Source organism: Chlorocebus sabaeus, chromosome 14 (genome assembly GCF_047675955.1).
Source record: "Chlorocebus sabaeus isolate Y175 chromosome 14, mChlSab1.0.hap1, whole genome shotgun sequence".
Lineage (NCBI taxonomy): Eukaryota > Metazoa > Chordata > Mammalia > Primates > Cercopithecidae > Chlorocebus > Chlorocebus sabaeus.
Window position 1 is genome coordinate 92,608,472 of NC_132917.1, and position 25,847 is coordinate 92,634,318.

Sequence of the window (25,847 nt, forward strand, 5' to 3'; positions counted from 1 at the left end):
GGTGGTTTCAAGATGGGGCGATCTTCTTCAGAACTCTCCCAAGCCAGTTTATCACCTGCCTCCCTGGTTCTGGTAAGCATGGGACTCCATGCCTTGCCCTCCTCTGAGTACAGCTGCAGATTGGAAAACACTTGGCTGGGTCAGGTACAGTGGCTCATGCCTATAATCCCAGCCCTTTGGGAGGCTGAGGTGGGCAGATCACTAGAGGTCAGGAGTTTGAGACCAGCCTGGCCAACATGGGGAACCCCTGTCTCTACTAAAAATACAAAAAAAAAAAAAAAGAAAAACAACTTTGGGAGGCCGAGGCGGGTGGATCACGAGGTCAGGAGATCGAGACCATCCTGGTTAATGTGGTGAAACCCCGCCTCTACTAAAAATACAAAAAAAAAAAAAAAAAGAAAGAAAGAAAAAAAGAAAAGAAAAGGAAAAAGAAAAAGAAAAACCACTTTGGGAGGCTGAGGCGGGTAGATCACAAGGTCAGGAGATTGAGACCATCCTGGCTAATATGGTGAAACCCCGCTTCTACTAAAAATACAAAAAAAAAAATAGCCAGGCATGGTGGCGGGCTCCTGTGGTCCCAGCTACTTGGGCGGCTGAGGCAGAAGAATGGCATGAACCCAGGAGGCGGAGCTTGCCGTGAGCTGAGATTGCGCCACTGCACTCCATCCTGGGCGACAGAGTGAGACTCTATCTCCAAAAAAAATAAAATAAATAATCTGGGTGTGGTGGCGCATGCCTGTAATCACAGCTACTCAGGAGGCTGAGGCAGTGAGATGAGATCACACCACTGCACTCCAGCCTGGGCAACAGAGCAAGATTCTGTCAAAAGAAAGAGGAAGGGAAGGGAAGGCAAGAGAAGGCAAGGGGAGGGGAGGCGAGGGGAGGGGAAGTGAGGGAGAAGGAGGAAAGTGAAGGGAAGGGAAAGGAAGGGAAGGAAGGGGAGGGGAGAGGAGGCGAGGGGAGGGAAAAGAAGGAGGGAGGGAGGGGAGGAAGGAAGGCAGGCTTGACTGTAGCGAAGGAAGGAAAGAAGGAAGGAAGGAAGGAAGGAAGGAAGGAAGGAAGGAAGGAAGGAAGGAAGGAAGGAAAGAAAGGGAAGGAAGGCAGGCTTGGCTGTAGCTTAGGAAGGAAGGGGGAAACACTTGGCCTTAGCTTAGAATTAGCACCCACACTCGAGGGGAGGCGATTATAGAAGCCATGTATACAAGGCAGTGGGAATTGGGGACCACCTAAAATTATACCTTCCCATCCCTGACAGCATGCACATAGCTACCAGTTCTAAAGCTGCTTGGCTGCAGTGTGGTATGGGCTTCACGTGGCACTCATGTTGCTGCCATTTGGCCTCTTTTGTTTTGGTGTTGCCCTGTGCAAGGGCCACGGGGACCTGGCACCTCTGTCTACTTGCGCTTTCACCATCTGTATAAGTAATATAAACTGCCTGATCTAAAAAACGGCTCCTTGTTGCTTTCTTGACCATGCATGTCAGCCAGGCCTTGCCTTGTGCTTGATGCATAGCAGCTGTGGCTCCCCCAGGCTGCTGCTTAGGGGCTGCTGCTTGGCCACCTGACAAGAAGATACTCGGTCTGCTTAGGGAGGAAAGAATGATACAAACCGAAGGAACCGCAGGATGTGGCCAAATGTCCGGCAGGTGCTGGGGAGACACATACGGGGCTAGCTCTCCTCATGCTGCATTAAGTGGGACAAAGTTGGATAAAGGGAAGTTTGTTGATGCAAGAATGCTGCTGTGGGGTATGGGATTCTCACCCTAGCAAGGAGGTGAAGATAGTACTAACACTCCACTCAACAGTCTCATGGAAGTTAGGAAAAAGCAGTATCCGCCATGACAGTAGAACTGCCAGAAATACGGTGCAATAGTGGATACAGGGATGAGATGACTCAGAGAAGCGGGCATGCTGGAGTGGATACACTACTGAGGACAGAAAACTCACGAGGTCACCGCAGTCCACAGGAGAGCCGTGGGCACCTTCTGTTTATCCAAGTGAGGAGGAATGTGCTGATGAATGGGGCCACCAACATCAGCAAGAAGCTTGGTGGTGACTGTGGGCTGAGAGTGGGAGATGCTGTTACAGAGCTGTGTTCCCAATACTAATGAGGATGAGTCCTGAAATAATAGAGGCCAGGTGACAACACTTCACTGCCAGAAGGAAGCTGGATGAGATGCTGTCATACATGGCAAGAACAGATGTAGTGTATGACAGGCAGGGGACTCTGTTCCCACAGAGAATTATAGAGATGGGCCAGGCACCATGGCTCACGCCTGTAATGCCAGCACTTTGGGAGGCCTAGGCGGGTGGATCACCTGAGGTCAGGAGTTCAAGACCAGCCTGGCCAACATGGTGAAACACCCCCATCTCTACTAAAAAATACAAAAAAGTAGCCAGGCATGGTGGTGGGCACCTATAATTCCTACTACTTAGGAGGCTGAGGCAGGAGAATCACTTGAACCCAGGAGGCAGAGGTCACAGTGAGCCAAGATAGTGCCATTGCACTCCAGCCTAGGTAACAGAATGAGATTCTGTCTCAAAAAATAAATAAATAAATAAAAAAGAGAGAGAGAATTATAGAGATGATAATAGGACATACTTTTCCTAAGGGCAAGATACAGCTTAATTTATGCAATCAGAGGGAATCAGGAAAGATGATAAAGGCTCAAGACACATCTCAATAAAAAATTATGATCCTTTGATCAGTTTCTAGACCTGAGTCAGTACCCCTTGACTGAATGGGATGCCAGGCCACATAAGAGAGGATCCTACAACATCATGGCAAATGTATGTGGTAATGATTCCTCCATTCCTTCTCCAGAAAGACCTGAGGGCAGGTACTCAGGTAAATGTACACTGGGGAAAAGGGAATAGTCGGACATTTCAGGAACTATTGGACACAGGATCCAAGTTAACAATGAAAATCAGAGACTCAAACATCATCATTAAAGGGGCCATCCATCATTACACGGGGTACCAGGCCAGGTCAAGCTCCTACTGGGTGCAACACAAGCTTCCAAGAGTCCTTTCCCAATGGAATCCACAGGATGCATGTAATTCCTCCAGCAACTGGTTATGACAACACACGTGAAACATTGTCTACCAGGGAGGTTCATTAGAGACTCAGTGTGTAAGGTTTTAATGCGGGGAAGGTACTTACACTGGCGTCCACTGTCTGGCATGCACCGAAATTCTAGACTCCCAGCAGGAAAAGAGGTGTTCAGCATAAGCCACACTGTACAGATAGTTTAGATACAGTGAGACACTCTGATGAGAGAATGATGGAAATCCAACTGACTAGATGCCAGCCAAGGGCCAACCTTGCAAGCCGACTTTTCTGAGAATAGCAGGCTCAGGCCTGCTGTGTTAACTTTTTTCTACATAGACTGTTCACTTGGAATTATATATTCAACAAAAATATATTTTAAGAATGACAGTAAAATACATTTTCAGGCTAACAATCTAGAGGGTTTGCTCCAAAAAGAACTGCCATAAATTCTGAAGGATGTGCTTATGCAGAAGAGCAATCCAGGAAGATCAGAGATGCAGGAAAGAACAAAGAACACTGACGGCACAGTACACTGTAAGAATGTCTTCTGGTCCCCAAAGAACAAGAGAAACACAGCATGTAAGGAGGCGAGAATGTGAGGTTAATGTAATCAAATATCCTTGTCTAGTTGAAGGACAGTAGAGCTATTAATTAATTTTATACATGGTGATTATGAATGTCAGAATATCTAGAGTTAATAATTATTAGGCCAGGCTTGGTGGCTCACGCCTGAAATCCCAGCACTTTGGGCGGCCAAGATGGGCGGATCACCTGAGGTTAGGAGTTCAAAACCAGCCTGGCCAACATGGTGAAACTGCATCTCTACTAAAAATACAAAATCTCCTTGTCTCCCTTTTTCCTAATTTGGTCCTTCCAGGTCGCTGACCAACTAGCCAAGCCATTTGCCACAGCTCAGGAGTCCATACTCATACCTACTTCAGGCCTCTTCTCCCTCTGTACAAAGTGGATGGCCAAATACACTACTCAGCTCTGATGGCTGGGAAGATAACCCCTCATGACTATTTTGAGGGCCACCTTGAGTAGGGCTGTAGTATGATAGCAGTCTATTTCAGTGGATAGCAGTCTACTTCAGCTCACACCAACAAGGCCAAAGATGGTTCTTCCATCAGTTGATCATATACACCTACCTGAGGCTATAGACATCAGCTGAGTGAATGGCTTCAATGCAACTGAGATGGATGACCTGGGGATCTGGGCCACATGTCCATTTAACTTACTTATGTTCTCGACCTGCTCCTGAATGACCATCTCTATCATACTTGAAAGGCAGCTCCAGGTGCAAAGTCACTGGATGCCCCGTGGTCAATTTCAAAATCTCTTTTAGGGCCCAGTGGTATGACAAGAATTGCTTTTCCAATGAATGGCAAATAACTGTCTGTTAGAGAAGGCATAGTTTTGCTCCAGATCTCTAGGGGTCTGTGCTGCAGTCCTCCCAGGGGACTTTCCAGAAACTCCACATGGCATCTTGATCTACTATGCATACACTAGCACCGCTGGGCCCACTGGCATAGAAGCCAAAGAGCAGGGCAGTTTGCCCCACACCCTGGATCTGCTGCAGGGTCTCATTGTTTGGGTATTACTTGAACTAGGAAATAAGTGAGTAATGCTATATCGCCAGTGTGGTATATGATGCCTCAAAATGCCTCTTTGTTGGCAATAGGGGGTGCTTGAGGCACATCAACTTGTTTCAGACCAGTGGACCCCTACAAATGTCACCAATATGGCAATGCCTCTGAATTTTAGGGGAGGGGAGTCTTGTCTCCCACCAACTGGCAGCTGGTCACTCAGAGTACTTGCTGTATTTTGTTCAACCAAGTCCAGCTAGCATTATGTTCTGTTGAATGTCAAGATGATCGGGTCCCTGTGGCTCATACTGTGATAGAGAGGAGAAGAGTTACCATAGCACTGGGCCAAGATGGTAAATCTATTCTGCTGCCTTTCCTACATATGAACAAAATAACTTTGAGTCTCTTTACTGATGAGGATTGAAAGGAATGCGTTTATCAGATCAATAGCGGCAGACCAAGTGCCATAGGCTGTATCTATCTGTTCAGGTAAAGATCCAGCCTAGCAGCTACAATTTCAGCCATCACTTGGTTAAGTCCATGGAAGTCCACAGTCATCCACCACAATCCATATGGTTTTTTGAACATATGAGCCAAATGGGGATATGATAGGAACCATCATCCTGCATCTTTAGTCTTTGATGGAGGTGCTGATCTCTGCAATTCTCCAGAATTGCATTCTCCAGAATGTGGTATTATTTTTTATTTCTCATCTTGACACTTGATGCTTGGACCTTCCTAACATAATTGGTGAGAGAACTAATATTCAAGTTCTGCTACCCACTAAGTATATCCACCCCAATTAAGAGACCTGGAAATAACATCAAGAGGGAAGTGTGGGTCCACTGGACAAGCATGAGACAAACATGAGGCAGGACTCCGCTTATTACCTTGCCTCCGGTGCCCACTCTAGGCAGTGATCTATAGTGGCATTTCAGATCCTCTGGTACCGATTTCATGAACCTGGTACTCCATGGCCCTTGAGAAATCTAGGTACTTCCCTTTCTATAGTGGACAGTTACTCTAGAACATGGCTCGGTCCCTTTAACAAAGAACTAGAGGAATACTTGCTGCATATATTTGCAGTAGCATTGTCGGGTCCCTCCTCAGGGGGAACTGGGCTGCCCTTCTGTCAACGGGGACTGAGCTTGAGAACTGACGTGTGATTTTCTTTTTTTTCTTTTCCTTTCTTTTTTTTTTTTTTTTTTTTTTTGAGATGGAGTCTTGCTCTATTGCCCAGGCTGGAGTGCAATGGCATGATCTGGGGTCACTGCAACCTCTGCCTCCTAGGTTCAAGCGAGTCTCCTGCCTCAGCCTCCTGAGTAGCTGAGGTTACAGGTGCCCACCACCATGCCTGGCTAATTTTTGTATTTTAATAGAGATGGGGTTTCACCATATTGGCCAGGCTAGAACTCCTGACCTCAAGTGATCCACCCGCCTTGGCCTCCCAAAGTGCTGGGATTACAGGTGTGACCATGGTGCCTGGCCAGACTTGTGATTTTCATTGTGGAGGATGACATAGGGCTCTACTCCCCAGATCTTCATTTTTCCTGGTTATACAGTCAAATAATACTCTAGGCAATATCCCTCATGGGATGCTGTTCTCCCCAAGGGACCGTGTGGACCATTGGCCATTGCCACAGGTATCTGCATATCACAGCGCCCTGACTGCCAGTCCAGGCTTGCTGCTCATTCCAATAATTATACTCACTTTGCCTCTGATGGTTAAGTGCCTCCACCTGCCTCTGCTATTTCAGAATCCTGTCACTCCCATTAACCCTAGGGAGCCCAGCTTAATGGCATCGTATCTCACTGTCACTCCTAGCCTATGGAGACTCCACCAGTGAGTTTCCCATTGATACCAGAAGCTCCCTCACTAGTGTACTCTACACTACATCCGGGGTAAAGGACCATGATGTCTGCAACACAGTCTCAAATTGTTGAAGGAAAAAAAAAAATGTTAAGAACAGAGAGAGGCCGGGCACAGTGACTTACATGGGTAATCCCAGCACTTTGGGAGGCTGAGGTGGGAGGATTCCTTGAGCCCAGGAATTTGAGAACAGCCTAGGAAACATAGCAAGACCCCTACCAAAAAAAAATTAGCTGGGTATAGTGGTGTATACCTGTGGTCCCAGCTACTTGGGAGGCTGAGGCAGGAAGATCACTTGAGCCCAGGAGGTCAAGGCTGCATGATCACACCACTGCTCTTGCCACCCTGAAAAATAGCAAGATGCTGTCTCCAAAAATAAAAGAACAGAGAGAAAGAACAGCAATACAGCAAATAAGGCAAAATGTCCACAAGAGGAAAATCTGAATAAAGGAGATTTTATATATATATATATCTGATTTTTTTTTGGCTGGGCACAGTAGCTCATGCCTGTAATCCCAGCACTTTGGGAGGCAGAGGTGGGCAGATCACGACGTCAGGAGTTTGAGACCAGCATGGCCAACATGGTGAGACCCTGTCTCTAATAAATATACAAAAATTAGCAGGGCATAGTGGTGCACGCCTGTAATCTCAGCTACTTGGGAGGCTGAGGCAGGAGAATCGCTTGAACCTGAGAGGCAGAGATTGCAGTAAGCCGAGATCGCACCATTGCACTCCAGCCTGGGCAACACAGTGAGACTCCATCTCAAAAACAAAAACAATGTTTTTTGGTCACCTTTCCAAACTTTCCCACAGTAACTAGGACACTGGTGTTTTCTACATGTTGTGTCAAATATGATCCTTAGAAGTTCAGCAGGAAATATTTTTACTAGAGTGGCATGCAGTAGCCTCCAGACAACTTCTGATTACATTCCTTTCTGATTTCTAAATGCATCTCTTTTTAACCTTTTACTTTCTTTATGTTTATTCAGTCTCCTGAAGGGTGCATATAGTTTATCCTGAAAGAAGCAATTTGGGATTAATCTTTTCAATCATTTTTGCCTTGTTTTTATTTCCTGTTTTATTCATATCAGGTTTTAATTTTACTAATTCCTTCTTTCTAGTTTTCGTACCTCAAGAGAGCTCAGAATTAGACGGATCAAAATCTTTTTTCATAATACACTCTCATCACCATTCTCTGCATACCCTGCTTTCATTTATTTTGTGTTTTTAAAAATAATATAATAAACACTTGTGTAGTCAATGTCCAACCTAAGAAGTAGAAAGAATAAATTATGTACCTTTAAAATACAGGGCTATGGACTTATCTTCACATAACACCATTCAGTTAATAACTAAAGTTATACCACTTTTTGTAATGACTCCCTTTTTACAGTATAATGACTGCCCAAAACACACTAAATAAGTGCACTGTAAGAAGTAATACTTGACCTTAGGGTTTCTAGCAGACACACCCCAAAATCTCCATGTGCAGTTCCCAGCCGGAGGCCTCACGTGGAAGCAGCTGCCTCTGGTCTGTGTGGGACAGCACCACCTGCTGGTCGGCAGCGGAGTCAGCATCTTAATTCCATGCACGCTTCCATGCTAGGAAACGCCCTTGCTTAGCCTTAATTTTGTTTCAAACGTATTTTGGGTGCTATAAGTTTATTTTCTGTAAAGTTTGAGGGCAGTGTAAGATTTAAAAACTGAGGCCGGGCGCGGTGGCTCAAGCCTGTAATCCCAGCACTTTGGGAGGCCGAGACGGGCGGATCACGAGGTCAGCAGATCGAGACCATCCTGGCTAACACGGTGAAACCCCGTCTCTACTAAAAAATACAAAAAACTAGCCGGGCGAGGTGGCGGGCGCCTGTAGTCCCAGCTACTCGGGAGGCTGAGGCAGGAGAATGGCGTAAACCCGGGAGGAGGAGCTTGCAGTGAGCCGAGATCCGGCCACTGCACTCCAGCCTGAGCCACAGAGCGAGACTCCGTCTCAAAAAAAAAAAGATTAAAAAATTGGTGAGGACAATGGTGCAAGATGAAAAATGCACCTTCCCCCATGGTCAAGTCCTGAGTTCCTCTTCTGGGGAGGGCAACATATCTACATTGCACGAAGTTCTATGCACAGAATATTTATTTACGTTAAAATTGTTGGGCCGGGCGCTGTGGCTCACGCCTGTAATCCCATCACTTTGGGAGGCTGAAACAGGTGGATCACGAGGTCAGGAGTTTGAGACCAGTCTGACCAACATGGTGAAACCCTGTCTCTACTAAAAATACAAAAATTAGCCGGGCGTGGTGGTGTGCGCCTATAGCCCCAGCTACTCAGGAGACTGAGGCAGGAGAGTTGCTTGAACCCGGGAGGCGGAAGTTGCAGTGGGCCGAGATAGCGCCACTACACTCCAGTCTGGGAGACAGAGGGAGACTGCGTCAAAAAAAGAAAAAAAAAATTGTTGTTACTACTCACATAACATGTTTTATTTGGTTGTTTTTTTTCTATTAAAATTATTCACGTGTCTTGGATTGAGATAAATGATGTATTTTCACATTAAAATTAATAGAAATATTTTTTTCATATGCAGGTTTGTCACTTAGCAGCGAGGTTTTTAGAAATGAATTAGTCATTAAGGATAGGTATAACTTCAAAAGAAAGGTACAAATATCTAAATGATGGCAACAAAAGAATTAACATTAAAATGTCAATCAACCCAAGACTAAAACATAAAAATTAATCACAAAGAGTAGAAAATTTTAAAGACCACATGAACTAGCATGATTCAAAGTAATTAGGAATAAATAATAAAGCAAAAAAAACAACAACAACTTGGCCAGGCGTGGTAGCACACGCCTGCAATTCCAGCACACTGGGAGACCGAGGCAGGCAGATCACCTGAGATCAGGATTTCAAGACCAGCCTGGCCAACATGGTGAAACTCCATCTCTACTAAAAATACAAAAATCAGCTGGACGTGGTGGCAGGCACCTGTAATCCCAGCTACTCAGGAGGCTGAGGCAGGAGAATCGCCTGAACCCAGGAGGCAGAGGTTGCAGTGAGCCAAGATTGTATCTTTGCACTCTAGCCTGCACAACAAGAGCAAAACTCCATCAAAAAAAAAAAAAAAAAAAATGAAGCTTACTACTAATTGTTGAAGCAATACATAAATTAATTATCACAAGATTTCAAATAACACAAAGAGAGTGCAAGAACCCCTTGAATATTTCTCTTGTGATTTCATTTCCTCTCCCAATCCCAGATGGACTTGGGCACAAACATGCACGCACAGTTTGGAATGTATCACCAATTTTCCTCCAAAATGTGTGTACCAGGAACAATAGTTTATGAGGTACCTATTTCTACACTTTCTACTTAATTTAATTTTTATTTTTTTAGAGATGGGGTCTCACTATGTTGCCCAGGCTGGTTCCAAACTTCTGGCCTCAAGCTATCCTCCCACTTTGGCTCCCTAAAGTGCTGGGATTATAGGTGTGAGCCACCACGCTTGGCCCTATTTCTACATTTTCTTTTCTTTTTAATTTTTCTTTATTTCTTTTCTTTTCTTTTTTTTTTTTTTTTTTTTTTTTTCTTTTGAGACAGGGTTTCACTCTTGTTGCCCAGGCTGGAGTGCAATAGCACGATCTTGGCTCACTGCAACCTCTGTCTCCCGGGTTCACGCGATTCTCCTGCTTCAGCCTCCCGAGTAACTGGGACTACAGGCACGTGCCATCACCCCTGGCTAATTTTTGTATTTTTAGTAGAGATGGGGTTTCTCCATGTTGGTCAGGCTGGTCCCGAACTCCTGACTTCAGGTGATCCACCCGCCTCGGCCTCCCAAAGTTCTGGGATTATAGGTGTGAGCCACTGTGCCTGGCCTGCATTTTGTTTTTCTTTTCTCTTCTTTTTTTTTTTTTTTTTTTTCTTGAGAGAGAGTCTTGCTGCGTCACCCAGGCTGGAGTGCAAGTGGTATGATCTCAACTCCACCTCCTGAGTTCCAGCAGTTCTTGCTCCTCAGCCTCTGGAGTAGCTGGGATTACAGGCATGCACCGCCATGTCCAGGTAATTTTTGTATTGTTAGTAGAGACAGGATTTCTCCATGTTGGTCAGGCTGGTCTCAAAGTCCTGGCGTCAAGCGATCCACCCACCTCAGCCTCCCAACATGATTGGATTACAGGCATGAGCCACTGCACCTGGCCTAGTTCTACATTTTCTTGCCAATATTAGATATCATCCGACTTTTTAGTTTTTGCCAATCTGAAGGACCATCAATCTCACTGGAATCTACACTTCTCAAATGGTTAGAGAGATTGCATATTTTTCCTTTCCTCTTTTGTTAAGTTGCCTGTTCCTATTGTATGAGTGAGGTGTTGCTGCCGTAACAAATAACCACAGTATCTCAGTGGCTTACAACAACAAGCATGTAGTTCTTGATCATTTAAGTGAGTACTGAGGTTGACCTGTATCTCTGCTCAGTTTCTAGTCTCATTCCTGATCCCAGGCTGAACGAGCATCGTCCTCTAAGGCTACTCCCACAACATAGAGAGGAAACACAAAACGCAAAACTACAAGACACACGCTATTTAAAACTTCTGCCCAGATGTAGCATATGTCACATCTTTTCACCTTCCATTGGCTAACACAAGTCTCACCAGCCAGCCCTTGGCTGTGGGTCAGGGAAGCACCCTCCTCCAACAGGGTATGTGATGAAGGTGGAGGTGGGAATGTTTAATGCTGACACAGGGAAAGAGTTGATAACTGGGAATGTGATTATAATCTACTAAACGGTTCCACTTTTCTTTCTTTTTTTTTTTTTTTAAATTATTTCTGAGATAGAATTTCACTCTTGTCGCCCAGGCTGGAGTACAATGGCATGATCTCAGCTCACTGCAACCTCTGCCTCCCGGGTTCAAGTGATTCTCCTGCTTCAGTCTCCCAAGTAGCTGGGATCACAGGCATGCGCCACCACGCCCGGCTAAGTTTGTATTTTTAGTAGAGATGCTCATCATATTGGTCAGCCTGGTCTCGAACTGCCATTTATTTATTTATTTATTTATTATTTATTTATTTATTTATTTTTGAGATGGAGTCTTGTTCTGTAGCTCAGACTGAAGTGTAGTGGCATGATCTTGGCTCAACGCAACCTCCGCCTCCTGGGTTCAAGTGATTCTCCTGCCTCAGCCTCCCGAGCAGCTGGGATTACAGGCATGTACCACCATGCCTAGCTAACTTTTGTATATTTTAGTAGAGACAGGGTTTCATTCACCATGTTGGCCAGGCTGGTCTCGAACTCCTGACCTCAAGTGATCCATCTGCTTCAGTCTCCCAAAGTGCTGGGATTACAGGCATGAGCCACCACCCCCGGCACACAAGCCTTGCTTCAAGGTGATTCCACTTGGCATGTGATTCTCCTCCAGAAACACAGGTTATAAAGTGTTCCCTCTATGAACTGAGAGTCTCTCTCTGACTTTGATGTAATATAGACAAGTAGAATGAAAACATGGTCTGCCTGACATTTCCACTTCTGGCATCCCTCCAAACTGAGGTGACCTTGATACCTAAGAAAGCCCCATGCAGATGGCAGCCCAAGGGGAGCAAGGCCAGGGAAGGCCTCTCCCTGTTAGGAAGGACATTCACATAATTTTCTTCCTGTGCACAATGTGAATTCATACTTTTTTTTTTTTTTTTGAGACAGAGTCTCATTCTGTCGCCCACGCTGGAGTGCACTGGCGTCATGATCCCGGCTCACTGCAACTTCCGCCTCCTGGGCTCAAGCGATCCTGCTACCTCAGCCCCCCTCATAGCTGGGATTACAGGCACCTGCCACCACGCCCAGCTAATCTTTGGTTTTTTAGTACAGATGGGGTCTCACCATGTTGGCAAAGCTGGTCTTGAACTCCTAACCTCAAATGATCAGCCCACCTTGCCTCCCAAAGTGCTGGGATTGCAGGCGTGAGCCACCGTGCCCAGCCTGAATTCATAAATTCTTGAGAGATGGGAGACGGCATTCTTTAACGAGAATTTTGGATATAGAGGACACTAATAGAAACTAACAAAGTGCTTTCATAAAATTCCCAAATTCTCAAAGAAAATTTAAAAGTCAAGTTAAGATCCATAAAATGTGTATGCCCACGCCGGGCGTGGTGACTCACGCCTGTAATCCCAGCACTTTGGGAGGCCGAGGCAGGGGGATCACGAGGTCAGAAGATTGAGACCATCCTGGCCAACATGGTGAAACCCTGTCTCTACTAAAAACACAAAAATTATCTGGGCGTGGTGGTGCGTGCCTGTAGTCCCAGCTACTCCGGAGGCTGAGGCAGGAGAATTGCTTGAACCTGGGAGGTGGAGGTTGCAGTGAGCCAAGATTGCGCCATCGCACTTCAGCCTGGCGACAGAGCGAGACTCCATCTCAAGAAAATAAAATAAAATAAATGAAAAAGAAAAAGTGCATGCCCACAACTGAGTAAAAGACAGGACTGTGGTCAGGAAATGCAGAAAATGTTAAATTTTAATTTAATGGGTTAATTTAGAAAACATTGGCAAGTATTTTCTCCTTTCATGATACCTTCCACCTTTCTCATTTTTGCTGCAGATAAGGTCAAGTTCAGGGACTCCAGGACTTAAGGGGTAGGAGGCAATTCCTTCAAAACAAAAATGAAGGCCGGGTGCGGTGACTCATGCCTGGAATCCCAGCACTTTGGGAGGCCGAGGAGAGCAGATCATTCGAGGTCAGGAGTTGGAGACCAGCCTGGCCAACATGGTGAAACCCCGTCTATACTAAAAATACAAAATAATTAGCTGGCTGTGGTGGTGCACATCTGTAATCCCAGCTACTCAGGAGGTTGAGGCAGGAGTACTGCTTGAACCCAGGAAACGGTCCTTGCAGTGAGCCGAGACCACACCACTGCACTCCATCCTGGGCCATAGAGTGAGATTCTGTTTCAGAAAAAAAAAAAAGAGAGAGAAAGAAAAGAAATACTTCTTTTCTTCTTTTCTCCTGCTTCACATCTGCAATGGTGCAGGAATCCACAGTTTTAACTAGACGCAACTGGTGAATTGCAAGAAGTTAAAAGCCTGAAGAATGCAGCCGACATGAAAGGCTTTTATTCATATAGGTGATGTGATCTAAATGACTGACTGCTTATTTAAAAAATAGGAAGAGTGTGAGGGACGGCAGCAAGGGTGAAGAATCACCCCTCACCAGACAAGACGACAACAAAATTAATTGAGTCCTCATTTCAGCTTTAAAATTAACAAAAGGGGCTGGTCCTGGTGGTTCATTCCTGTAATCTCAGCACTTTGGGAGGCTGAAGCAGGCAGATTTCTTGAGCTCAGGAGTTAGAGAACGGCCTGGACAACATGGTGAAACCCCATCTCTACTAAAAAGACAAAAATTACCTGGGCATGGTGGCTCGTGCCTGTAGTCTCATCTACTCAGGAGGCTGAGGTGGGAGGATCATCTGAGCCCAGGAGGTGGAGGCTGCAGTGAGCTGAGATCACACCACTGCACTACAGCCTGGTCAACAGAGTGAGACCCCATCTCATAAATAAACAAATAAATAAATAAAATGAACAAAAGGGGGACTGTATACCCAGGCTATTAAATAAATAAATAAATAAATAAATAAATAAATAAATAAATAATAAAATGAACAAAAGGGGAATTGTATATCCAGGCTTAAGACGGAATGAGGCCTTCTAGGAAAAAGAACAGCAACACAGTAACAATACCAAACCTTCTGCATGGGCAGGGTGCAAAGAAATGGTGGTGAGAATGACAAGCTGGGGAAAATAATGCCTGCAATTCCGGACACCTTGGGACTGAGTGCTCCCTTTGAGAAATCTACATGAAGGTCTATGGCAGCAGGTTTAAGCCCAAGGCAGAAGCCATGACTGGAGATAACCATCTGTGAACCAATGACTTATCTGATATTCTCTAGGAAGGAGATCACTGCACAGAGTAGAGAATAAGAAGAGGCCTGGTGTAAGCCTTGAAGAAAATCATTATGTCACAGTTGGGTGGGAGAAGGTGGAGGCATAGCCAGAGAGCTAGGAGGAAACCTGCAGAGTCCATGTAAAGAAGAAAGAAGAGTGGAAATGTGGAGGGCCACTAAAAATTTATTCTGACACCTGTTAAGACAGTAAGGAAAATTTTACTCAAGACAACTGCCCTGTCTCACTTCCCACTGCCCTAGTTAATGCTTACTGGGATTAACTTCTAATTCTCTGTCCCAGGGTCTGTTTCTGGGGGAACCCGAGCTAAGACAGTGCATCATGAACCAAGGATTATGATTCAAGCACATATGGCACATAAACAAAAGCTGAGCATATGCCAAACCATAAAGGCTCGACACATTTCAAAAGATTAAAATCATATAAAATGTTCCCAACTCAATTGCAATTAGGCAAGATAACTAAAAACAAAAAACCCTCCTTATGTTTAGAAATTAAGAAATATGACTCTAAACTTCTAAATAATCTGAGGTCAATGGAGAAATCAAAAGAGAGTAGAGAAGAGAAAATAAGGAGCAAAAGGAGGAGTGAAAGAAAAAGACATTCAAGGAGCAGGGCTCCTGTTGGCAGAGATGGCAAGAAGGAAACGGGACTGTTGGCTAAGTTGCAGCAATGCACTCATGGGTTTTTGTTGTTACTGTAGCTATTTTATCTTCTATTTTGAAGAACGATTTGTTATTTCTTCACAGTTATGGGACAAGTAAAATTACATATCTTGCCAAAAAAAAGACAGAAAGTCACGCTTTGTGGCAAATTTAAGTATATTAGAAAAGAAAGCTGGATGCGGTGGCTCAGGCTTGCAATCCCAGCATTTTGGGAGGCCGAGGCGGGCAGATCATGAGGTCAGGAGATCGAGACCATCCTGGCTAACACGGTGAAACCCCATCTCTACTAAAAATACAAAAAATTAGCCAGGCGTGGTGGCGGGTGCCTATGGTCCCAGCTACTCGGGAGGCTGAGGCAGGAGAATGGCATGAACCTGGGAGGTAGAACTTGCAGTGAGCCAAGATCGTGCCACTGCACTCCAGCCTGGGCAACAGAACAAGATTCCGTCTCAAAAAAGAAAGAAAGAAAAGAAAGAAAAGAAAGAAAGAAAGAAAGAAAGAAAGAAAGAAAGAAAGAAAGAAAGAAAGAAAGAGAAAAAAGGCTGAAAACCAGTGAGCTAAACATTCATTTCAAAAAGGTAGAAACAGACAATTAAATCTAAAGAAAGAAGAAAATAAGAGAACTAGCTGGACATGGTGGCTCACGCCTGTAATTCCAGCACTGTGGGAGGCCAAGGTGGGTGGATCACGAGGTCAGGAGTTTGAGACCAGCCTGGCCAACACGGTGAAACGCCGTCTCTACTAAAAATACAAAAATCAGCCAGGTGTGGTGGCAGTTGCCTGTAATCCCAGCTACTCAGGAGGCTGAGGCAGGAGAATCACTTAACCTGGGAGGTGGAGGTTGCAGTGAGCCGAGATCGTGCCACAGCACTCTAGCCTGGGTAACAGAGTGAGACTCCGTCTCACAAAAAATAAAAAGAAAAGAAAAGAAGATAACTAGTTAAAAACAAATGTACAAAATAAAGTGTCAACAAAGTCAAAAGTAATTTCTGTGAAGATTAACAAAATTGATAACCATCTCTCAAAATCAATCAAAAAAAGGAAAAGCATACAAATAACCAATGTCAGAAATAAAAAGGGAGTTATCACTACAGATTCTACAAACCTTAAAAGATACTATAAAGATATTATTAACAAGTTGATGGCAATTTGAAAATGTAGATGTTTGTTTTAGTCTATTTTCTGTTGCTGAAACAGAATACAATAGACAGGGTAATTTACTAAAAAGAAATTCATTTCTTATAGTTCTAGAGACTGGGAAGTCCAAGAGCATGGTGCCTGTATCTGGTGAGGGCCTTCATGCTGCATCATAACATGGCAGAGAGCATCATGTGTTCAAAGGGCAAGAGCAGGCCAGCTCAGGTCTTTTTCCCTTTTCTTATAAAATCACCAGTCCCATCATGGTGGCCCCACCCTGATGACCTCGTCTAATCTTAATTACCTCCCAAAGACCCCCACTTTCAAATATCAAAACAGACACAAGAAGAGACACTATGAAGTTCTTGCAGTAATTTAAATATAGGCACAATTTTTTTTGCAGCCAAATGCTATCAAGAAGTAAACTCTCCCCACCTCTTTAATCTGAGTTGGGCTTATGACTTCTTTGACCAACAGAATGTGGTAAAAGTGATGTCTGAAGTTTCCATTTTCACTCTCTTGGACCCCTGAGACCATCATATAAAGAAGCCAGTCTAGCCTATTGTAAGAGAGGACACGTACAGATGTTCTAAAGTGTAGTCTGGATCTCCATTTTGTCTGTTTTAATCACACTTCTTTTAGTTGCATGGCATGGAACCCCACTCAAGCTTACTGAAGCAAGCGGAGTGGGCTGAAAACATCCACCACAGCCCAAAGAAACTAGAGCTGGAAACAAAAAGCCACCAGGACCCAGACCCTTTCAGGGACCACAGGAACTTGCAGGGAACCAAAGACCTGTGGGATGTGACCAACTCAGCATTCCACTGAGGCTAACATGATCAAACAGCAAACCGTTTATCATGAATACGGAATGTGGGGAAACTCACTTCTGTGCCTGCCCCAGAAGGTTTGCTAAGGGCAATAGCTTTCTGGTGCCACCGAGCTCCTTGAGGTTATCTACTGGGACATCTAGAGAATGCAGTCTTGCAAGCCTACTCTGGACCGAGCAGCTGACCTCTTCTTCTACCCTCTTCTCACTATCTCTTTTGCCTAATAAATACGGGGGCTGTGTAAAGCTCAGGGCCCTTGTCCACTAGAGGCAAGGTGCCCCCTGACCCCTTCTTCCAAATACTCTTTTGTCTCTTGTCTTTTATTCTGGCATTTCCCCCCCTTTGTTCAGTCCACCAGGGATTGTGGCAGGTTACAGGAACTGATCACAATTATCTCTCCACTACCTGGGTTTCCTCCTAGATCAGACAAATGGTATAAAATCCTGCAACTCTGAACTTACTGGATTTCTACCTGGCTCCTAAACCAAGGAATAACTTCCTTTGTCTTGGAGATTAATCCCTAGGGGAGACTCCCATAGGCCAGGCTCCTTCTTCCAAGCAGAGCATAACCCTTGGGTATCAAATGGCCAGTTATTCCAATTTCCAGAGGTTTGGGATCACCTCCAGGGAGGAAGGCCTCGTCTGAATGGTGAATGTGGGTGCAGGCCACGGGCATGCACAGCTCAGCACTCTGGGGTCTCTCTATTGCATACATGCCTGTCTGCTTTCTGTTCTTTAGGACCAGTCCCTACTGGGGAGCCTGTATCAAACAGCTGTGCCCATGGAGCCTGTATTCCTGGGGAGAAGCATGAAGAAGCCACAGCAGCCACTGTTGGTACCTGCCCAGATCCACTCCGCATCTCTGCTGCATGTTTAAGGCTGCTCACTTGAGCTCATTATACTCTGCTTAGGGCCTTCTTCTGATGGCAGAAGTGAACTTGGCCTATAAAGGGCAAGCCAGAAGTACCAGACCATCAATGCCCATGAAAATATCCCTTAACGACAGATGGGAAGTTGGTAGATAAACACAATTCCCTTGCTCCTTGATAGGGTAACTGGGTTATGTTCTGTAAAGTCCCCCACAGGTCCCCAGTGGGACTGAGTCCCAGTTGCCCAGAGTGGTAACTCACTTGATAATGCACCTTTTATTGGCTGCCTTCCTCTCTATGTCTCCCTTCTCCATCCGTCTACCAGTATTTCTGGAATCACATTCAAATTACCATCTGCATTCAAATTCTGAGTTGGCTTCTGGAAAATGGAAACTAAGAACAGAAATCCAGTGCATAGGCCAGGTGCAGTGGCTCACGCCTGTAATCCCAGCACTTTGGGAGGCTGATATGGGCAGATCACCTAAGGTCAGGAGTTTGAGACCAGCCTGACCAACATGGTGAAACCCTGTCTCTACTAGAAATACAAAAATTAGCCAGGCATGGTGGTGGGCACCCATAATCCCAGCACTTTGGGAGGCTGAGGCAGAGAGATCACCTGAGGTCAGGAGTTTGAGACCAGCCTGACCAACATGGTGAAACCCTATCTCTACTAGAAATACAAAAATTAGCTGGGCACGGTGGCGGGCACCTGTAATCCCAGCTACTCGGGAGACTGAGGCAGGAGAATTGCTTAAACTCGGGAGGCAGAGGTTGTGGTGAGCCGAGATCATGCCATTGCACTCCAGCCTGGGCAACAAGAGTGAAACTCTGTCAAAAAAAAAGAAAGGCCAGACGCGGTGGCTCACGCCTGTAATCCCAGCACTTTGGGAGGCCGAGACGGGCAAATCACAAGGTCAGGAGATCGAGACCATCCTGGCTAACACGGTGAAACCCCGTCTCTACTAAAAATACAAAAAATCAGCCAGGCGAGGTGGCAGGCGTCTGTGGTCCCAGTTACTCGGGAGGCTGAGGCAGGAGAATGGCGTGAACCTGGGAGGTGGAGCTTGCAGTGAGCCGAGATCCCGCCACTGCACTCCAGCCTGGGAGACAGAGTGAGACTCCGTCTCAAAAAAAAAAAAAAAAAAAAAAAAAAAAAAAAAAAAAAAAAAAGAAGGAAGGAGGGAGTGAGGGAGGGAGGGAACGAAGGAAGGGAGAAATCCAGTGCATAGCCTTCTAAGCCACACATCCTTCCATGCAGTTGTTGTCAATAATAAAGCCAGTATTTTCATCTCCATTGCCTAATGCCTCTAACTGTTGCCCAGCTGATTCTGAATTCAGCAGGGAAGAGGCACGTTATCTATCACCACCCCCCCGCCCGCGAGCCTCCAGAAAACTGAATACAGATTTGGAGAATGCAGCCAGGCATTGTGTCAAGCGCTTATAGTGCTAGCTACTCTAGAAGCTGAGGCAGAGGATCACTGGAACCCAGAAGTTCGAGGCTGCAGTGAGCTATCATCGCACCACTGTGCTCCAGCCTGGACAACACAGCAAGACCCTGTCTTTAAAATATATATATGTAACAAGTTGGGGAATGCTAGAGTAGAAGGCAGCGAGGGTCTTTCCCCCATGCACGGAGCATGAGTCAGGAAACGGCTGTGTGGCAGAGTTCACAAGGGAGGCAGGGTAGTCTCAACCCTGGGGCACAGCTGCAGTGTCCTGCTCTTCCCAGGCGCTTCCTTGGCACACCCGGTGAAGCTGGGGAACAGATGACTCTGCCCAGCCAGCTCTCCTAGGGCCCTCTCAGGTATGGATGGCAGGAGTCAAAGCCCAGTGTACACAGTCTTTATTTATTGGAAGTCCTGATATTCAGGAAAGCCAGGCCCGTGGCCAGGGCTCGGGACTCCATCTGGTCACTCCGCAGGGGAGGGGGGTTGGGGGCAGTCATTCATGTCCAGTTTTCCTGCAGTCAGAGGAGTCCTCAGGAGGCAGGAAGTGGCTTTGCCTGTGGAGAAAGCACATCAACAACTAGTAGCACCTCGTCTGTGCCCAGCCTGGGGAACCTATGTAGACACCACAGAGGAGACCCTGCAGAGCCCACAGTCTGGAGGGAGAAGGGTGTCAGGCAATGACCTTGGCCCCGAGCCATGTGAAAATGTCAGCTGTGGTGAAGTGTCATGGCGGGCAGGGAAGGCACCATTCTGCTGTATTTACAGAGCACCTGCCGAGTACCCAGCAGGCAACACTCTCTGACTTAAGCAGGGAGAGACAGAAAACAAATATGTTAACACTGGAGAAATTCTATGAAGAAAATTTAATCAGGGTAAAGAGCAGAGGTGTGTGTGGTATGGGAGGGACACGTACCACTTAAATTGTCAGCCACAAAAACACAGGACATTCTGTAAAGTCTGTATACCATGCTGTAGGAGATGAGAATGTTTGTGTTCGCTACTGTGTAGACCAGACAACGTGGGAAGCCCACATCTCACTGCCCCTAGCTAGGAAGGAAAAATTGTTAACTGGGATGCCATCCCCAGGAAAGACAGGATGATGAGGAGGAGCTGATTGTAGTTACTCTGAGTGCACTGGAAAGCCACAAGAAAGTTTTAAAGGGGAAAGATCTGACCTAATTCCCTGTTTTTTTTTTTCTTGTTTGTTTTTTGTGTTTTTTTGGAAGACAGAGTCTCGTTCTATCGCCCAGGCTAGAGTGCAATGGTGCAATCTTGGCTCACTGCAATCTCTGCCTCCTGGGTTCAAGTAATTCTCCTGCCTCAGCCTCCCTAGTAGCTGGGATTACAGGTACCTACCACCACGCCTGGCTAATATTTTGTATTTTCAGTAGAGATGGGGTTTCATCATGTTGGCCTGGCTGGTCTCGAACTCCTGACCTCAGGTGATCCACCCACCTCGGCCTCCCCAAGTGCTGGGATTACAGGCATGTGCCACCGCACCCAGCCCCAATTCCCATTTTTAAAAGCTCCTTTGGCTGCCAGGGAAGAGAAGACTGTCAGGGCAGGGGTGGCCACAGGGAGAACAGGGAGAGGCTGGTTGCTGGTCCAGGGAGGGAAGCTGCAAATGGCTCTAAGATAGGAGGATGGAGTCTTCACTGTTCATATGCCCAAAAAAGCTTGAGAGAAAGAAATGTCCCCAACAGCTGACTGAGAACAGTATGTGATCATTAGGTAATGTTTTCTGAGAAGTAAGTTTCTTCCGGCTCTCAGGAGTCGTAGTTTCTGCCCTTGGGGTCTGAACTCATCACTTATCCCTGCCTTACAAAAATAATTAATGCCTATAGGGCCTGGTAAGAAGGGCATCACCCCAATCTTCAGCCAACAGCTCCCCTGACACAGGCACAGGATATGAGCCTTGATGGAGGGGCACAGGGACCTTGGGAACTTGAAGACAGGGGAGGGGAGTGGGTGGGACATCAGGGAGGTTTTCTGAGAGAGGTGCCATCTAAGCTGGAATAGGAATTAGCCAGGAGATGGATTGGGAAGGACAGTCCCGGCAGAAGGAAACAGCTGAACAAAAGCAGCAGAGATGTGCACTTGAGTAACTGCATGTTCACTGGGGCTGGAGCATAGAGCTTAAGGGGGAAAGTGGGAAGAGGTGGGACCATGGGTTGCAGGGACTGCATCCCACAGGGCCCTGTGGGCTGTGCTGGCATTAAGACTTGGGTTGGTGGAAGTGAGAACCATGGAAAGGTTTGTAAGTAGAAGCAGAACATGGTCAGATTTCCTCTGAGATCAGTCTAGGATGATCACCAAGAACGACTGGAAGGTCAAGATGAAGCACGGGGCCCAGGAGAAGGATGGCCTGGTGGCCCAAGAGAGAAGACAGGGCTGCAGGGGCACAGAGAAGGCCCCAGGAGAGGGTGCTCAGAGGGGCTGGGGAAAGATGTGACTTTCACCTTTGGAGCTCACAGTCCAGTGAGAAGGGCAGTAAACATCTAAAAGAGCATTTTTCAACGTTTTCCCATTACTGTCTCTCCTCAAGGAGTCATTTTAGACTTTTGTTCTAATTGCCTAACCATGAAACTTACATATCACAGATATACTGTATATCTGGCTTACATATTAGATACATTTAAAAGAGTGAGCTTTTTTTTGGCCACCTCAGCCCAGCCCCTCTCCAGTTGCAGATGAAGAGTAGTGGGAGAGAGAGGGTGAGGGGGGAGGTGGATGAAGTCAGCCTAGGGAAGATCACAGAGAACCCAGCAAGGACCTGGAATTTTATTCTCAATGTGATGCAAAGCCACTGGAGAGATTTAAGCATAGGTGTAATGAGACCAGATTTCAGTCCTAACATGCTCACCCAGGCCGCTTTATGGAGGCAAGAAAAGAGGGAGGAAGGGAGACCAGGGAGAAGGCTGGGGCAGGTATCCTGGAGGGGGAGGGTGTGGGTGGGGGTGGATTAAAGCAGGGGCTATATGGGGCAAGAAGTGATGATGTTCTGGATTCTGGATGCATGGCAAAGGCCTGTGTGGTGGTGGGGTGGGGCTGAGGATGACTCCTAAGTCTTTACCCTGAACAATCAGAAGGATGAAGGGGATGTTGTGGAGAAAAGAGATGAACTGAGATGAGCCCCTCTTACCTCCACAGTTGTAGGTGAGCGTGGTGGCTGCACCTGCTCAGCGCACTGCAGGAAGCGGCGCATATGCTCCGCACAGTTGCCCACAGCTGCCTCGTTCTGTCGAAGACACTCCTCGAAGGCCTCAAAAGGCTGAGCACAGGCCTGGCGGATCTGGCGGATGATTGGGCTGTGGGGGTAGGGCAGTTCAGCCTCTGGGAGATTCCCACCCCACTGCCCACCCCCCACACTGTCTCATACTTGCCCACACTCACTGGGAGGATGTGCATTGGGCAATGCTCATCTTAAGGTAGTGACAGTCCCGCTGCCAGGATTCCGGCTTGGCCGCCACACACTGACCATACTGCTCCAGCTCCCGGCCACAGTAGCGAGCGGTGACCTCCAGAGCTGCCTGCCTGTGGGATAGGATGGGCTGAGGATCATTCCAGGCAGCAGGCAAGCAAGGGAATCCTTTTTTTCTTTTTTTTTTAAATTTTTTAGAGACAGGGTCTCACTCTGGCCCAGGCTGGAGTGCAGTGGCATGATCATAGCTCACCATAGCCACCAACTCCTGGATTCAAGTGATCTTCCTGCCTCAACCTCCTAAGTAGCCGGGACCACAGGCATGAGCCACCATGCCCAGCTAATTTTTTATGTTTTGTGGAGACAGGGTCTTGCTATGTTGCCCAGGCTGGTATTGAACCCCTCAGCTCAAGTGATCCTCCCGCTTAGACCTCCCAAAGTGCTAGGATTACAGGCATGAGCTATGGTGCTTGGCAAAGAAAGGGAGTTCTGGTCTGGATCTGAAGTAGGACTAGGCGTTCAGGGCAGATGTGGGAGTCTGAAGGATCCTGAGATGGGGCCAAAGAAGTGTAGAGGTGAGGCCTAGCCCTGGGGCTTGTAAAGCAGAAGGGGAGCTTCTGGGGAGAGAGTGGAGGTTCTAAAACAAGGTCTGATTAATCTAAGGTAGGCTTTCCGGGTCCTAGAAGACAGGCCTTGAAATCCAGGCATCCCCCAGTAGGCCTGAGGATCATGCAGAGAAGACTTATGGACCTAGAAGTAAGATCTAGAATTCCAGGGAGAGAGCTTGAGAGCCCTAAATGGGTTTGGGGATTCTGAAAGTGAGGTTTAGAGGTCCAGGAGGTGGGCTCTAAGGTCCTGGGGAAGAGTGTCTTAGCCAAAGAGTCTTCAAGATGAAACCTGAGGCCGTGGTGCAGGACTCAAGTCCCAGGGGCATGAGGTCTGGAAGCCCTGGATGAGGTTGGTGCTCTGGGAATCCCGGGCAAGGTCAGAGTGGTCTAGGAACAAGTCTATGGACCCTATAGGTGAGGACTGGGGTCCTGGGCAGATCTGGAAGGTTCAATAGGTAAAGTTTGGTGATCAAGGGGGAGGAATCTGGAGCTCTGAGGACGGGTGTAGGAATCCTAGAGGTCCCTAAATAGGTCTGCAGTCTTAGGATTTCGGTGTGAAGGGCCGGACCAGGGGTACTGGGGGCAGAGCTTGGGTGAAGAGTGACTGGACCGAAGTCCTAAGCTGCTGCGAGAGGGGGCGGGGCCTAAACGCTTAGAGGGCGGGGCTTGGGCATGCAGAGGGTTGTAACGCGGGCGGGAAGGCGCTGAATCCTGAGGGTCAGATCTCCAAGAAGGAGGGAGGCTGGTCCTGATTCCGGAGGTCCTAGACTAGGTCTAGATCACTGGGTAAGAGAAGGGGAGCGGCCGCACGTATACGGTAGGCGCTCTCACTACTCACATCTCGAGACTTTTGCCGGCGTAGGTCTGTCCGGGGGGAACGACCCGCCTTTTCCGGTATCGGTTGTCATGGCGGCGCCCAGCCCAGCCTGTTTTTTTCCGGTAGCCAATTGAACTAACAACCGGTTCCCTTTAGGACTAATCTGTCATGGCGGCGCCCCACCTCTTCTTCCGGTCCCGACTCGTCATGGCGACGCCCTGAGTAGCCACTTCCGCCCTCTTCTGGCTAGATTTATCCCTATTTCCGGCTTGCCATGGCAGCGCCCGGGGTTGAACGGAAGTAAGCGATGGAAAGTACGGTGGTGCCTCCGCTCCAAAGAGAATGCGCCGCTGAGCTGCGTCGCACCTCACGGGATTGAGCCGCAGATACAAGCGCTCCAAATCTCCGACTGGAGCTGGTGGGAAGCGGCTGCTGTTGCTGCGGCGTCTCAACATGTTGTTCCCATTTTGGTTGGGTGCTGTGGCGGTAGGCTGTTGGACTCAGGGATAGGGGGCCTGATTCCTAACGCCACGCTGCCACCATCGGCCTTGCGCTGACGCTGATAGTCCTCCTGGCACCCTGGTTCATGCGAGCGCTTGGAACAGAAGGGAAGAGGGAGTCAAACCAAGAGCCGAACTAATTCGGCTTGGGCCTCGTATTTACTCAGCCTGGGTGACCCAGACGTTCCTCCATCCCTTAGTGTAGGCCAGGACAGACATGGTGTTTAATCCCGACTCCATGAGACTATCAAGCCAGTTACTTCCTCTCTTTGTAATTAATTCCTCCTAGTGTAGTAACATTTCCCCCTTCCTTCTCATCTGTCTTAAAAGTGTGAGGTTAGACATGGGCGTGAGTTTCCCCACTTAAAAGACTGGATATCCCCTGGTCAGAGAACTGAGCATCAGTCCTGCCATTTAGTTTGCAGATCTTTCAAGACTCTAGTCAAAATGAGCAGAACACTTTGCAGTTAATCATAGAGTTGAAGATGAACGAGAAGATGAACGAGAGCTACTTGACTGTGAACTAGTAACGACCACTTGGAGTCTCAGTGTGTCTGTAAAATGATGATTATGACAGTGACCTCATAGAGGACATAGTGCAAGTGAACAGTTTGATACTGAGCTTGGAGCCTCAGGAGTTCTGGATAAGTGAGAGCTCTACGGGAGGCTGTAACCATGAGCTACCCTGGTTGGCAGCTGACATCCGAGGACCAGCACTGGTCATCTGAATCTGCCATAGGCACAGAAAGCTTTACACCTTGAGATCCCTCCATTCTTCTTAAACTTCCAAGTGTATGTTTGGTGGGAGAAGAGGGGAGGGGATCAACATTTAAAGGCTCTGGAAGGAGTCAGATAACTGTTTTTGGCTTCAAATGTAGACTGAATCCCTAGATTTTCCTCTACTGGGAGAACGAAATCTTAACCCACCCCGTTCCTTTGTTGCTACTCAGAAACGGATACCCCAAAGATGCATTTTGACATGCTGAAAGGCCTTAGAAGCTACCTCAGAAGATCCGTCTAACCTTTCTTGTTGGTGTGTGGGGGTGGGGATGCCCACAGGTACACAGGGAGGGAGTTTCTGAAATTTTCTTATCTGACCATGAAAG

General features: G+C 47.0%; 1 protein-coding gene and 1 long non-coding RNA gene across 2 annotated transcripts in view; one reads left to right on the top strand and one right to left on the bottom strand.

Annotated features, from left to right (window-relative positions):
* Nucleotides 1–18,961, top strand: part of LOC140713365 (uncharacterized) — a 38,234-nt gene extending 19,273 nt beyond the window's left edge. Inside the window, exon 3 of the long non-coding RNA XR_012095402.1 lies at nt 17,818–18,961. This is a non-coding gene — a long non-coding RNA (uncharacterized lncRNA). The remainder of the gene's footprint in view (nt 1–17,817) is intronic.
* An 812-nt stretch (nt 18,962–19,773) lies between these two features.
* CHCHD5 (coiled-coil-helix-coiled-coil-helix domain containing 5) lies at nt 19,774–24,361 on the bottom strand. The gene is made up of 4 exons (XM_008008400.3): nt 24,263–24,361; nt 22,789–22,929; nt 22,538–22,703; nt 19,774–19,949 (listed from the first exon to the last, which is right to left on the bottom strand). Coding segments are annotated over exons 1-4 (333 nt in total). The 5' UTR covers nt 24,265–24,361; the 3' UTR covers nt 19,774–19,925.
* Between the last annotated feature and the right edge of the window lie 1,486 nt (nt 24,362–25,847).

Bases quoted from the DNA above. Each gene is read 5' to 3' on its own strand.
- CHCHD5 (XM_008008400.3), bottom strand. The intron at 22,704-22,788 runs GTGAGTGTGGGC...CTACCCCCACAG, and splicing joins GCCCAATGCACATCCTCCCA to CCCAATCATCCGCCAGATCC. The intron at 19,950-22,537 runs GTAAGAGGGGCT...CTTTCTCCACAG, and splicing joins GCTCACCTACAACTGTGGAG to GCAAAGCCACTTCCTGCCTC.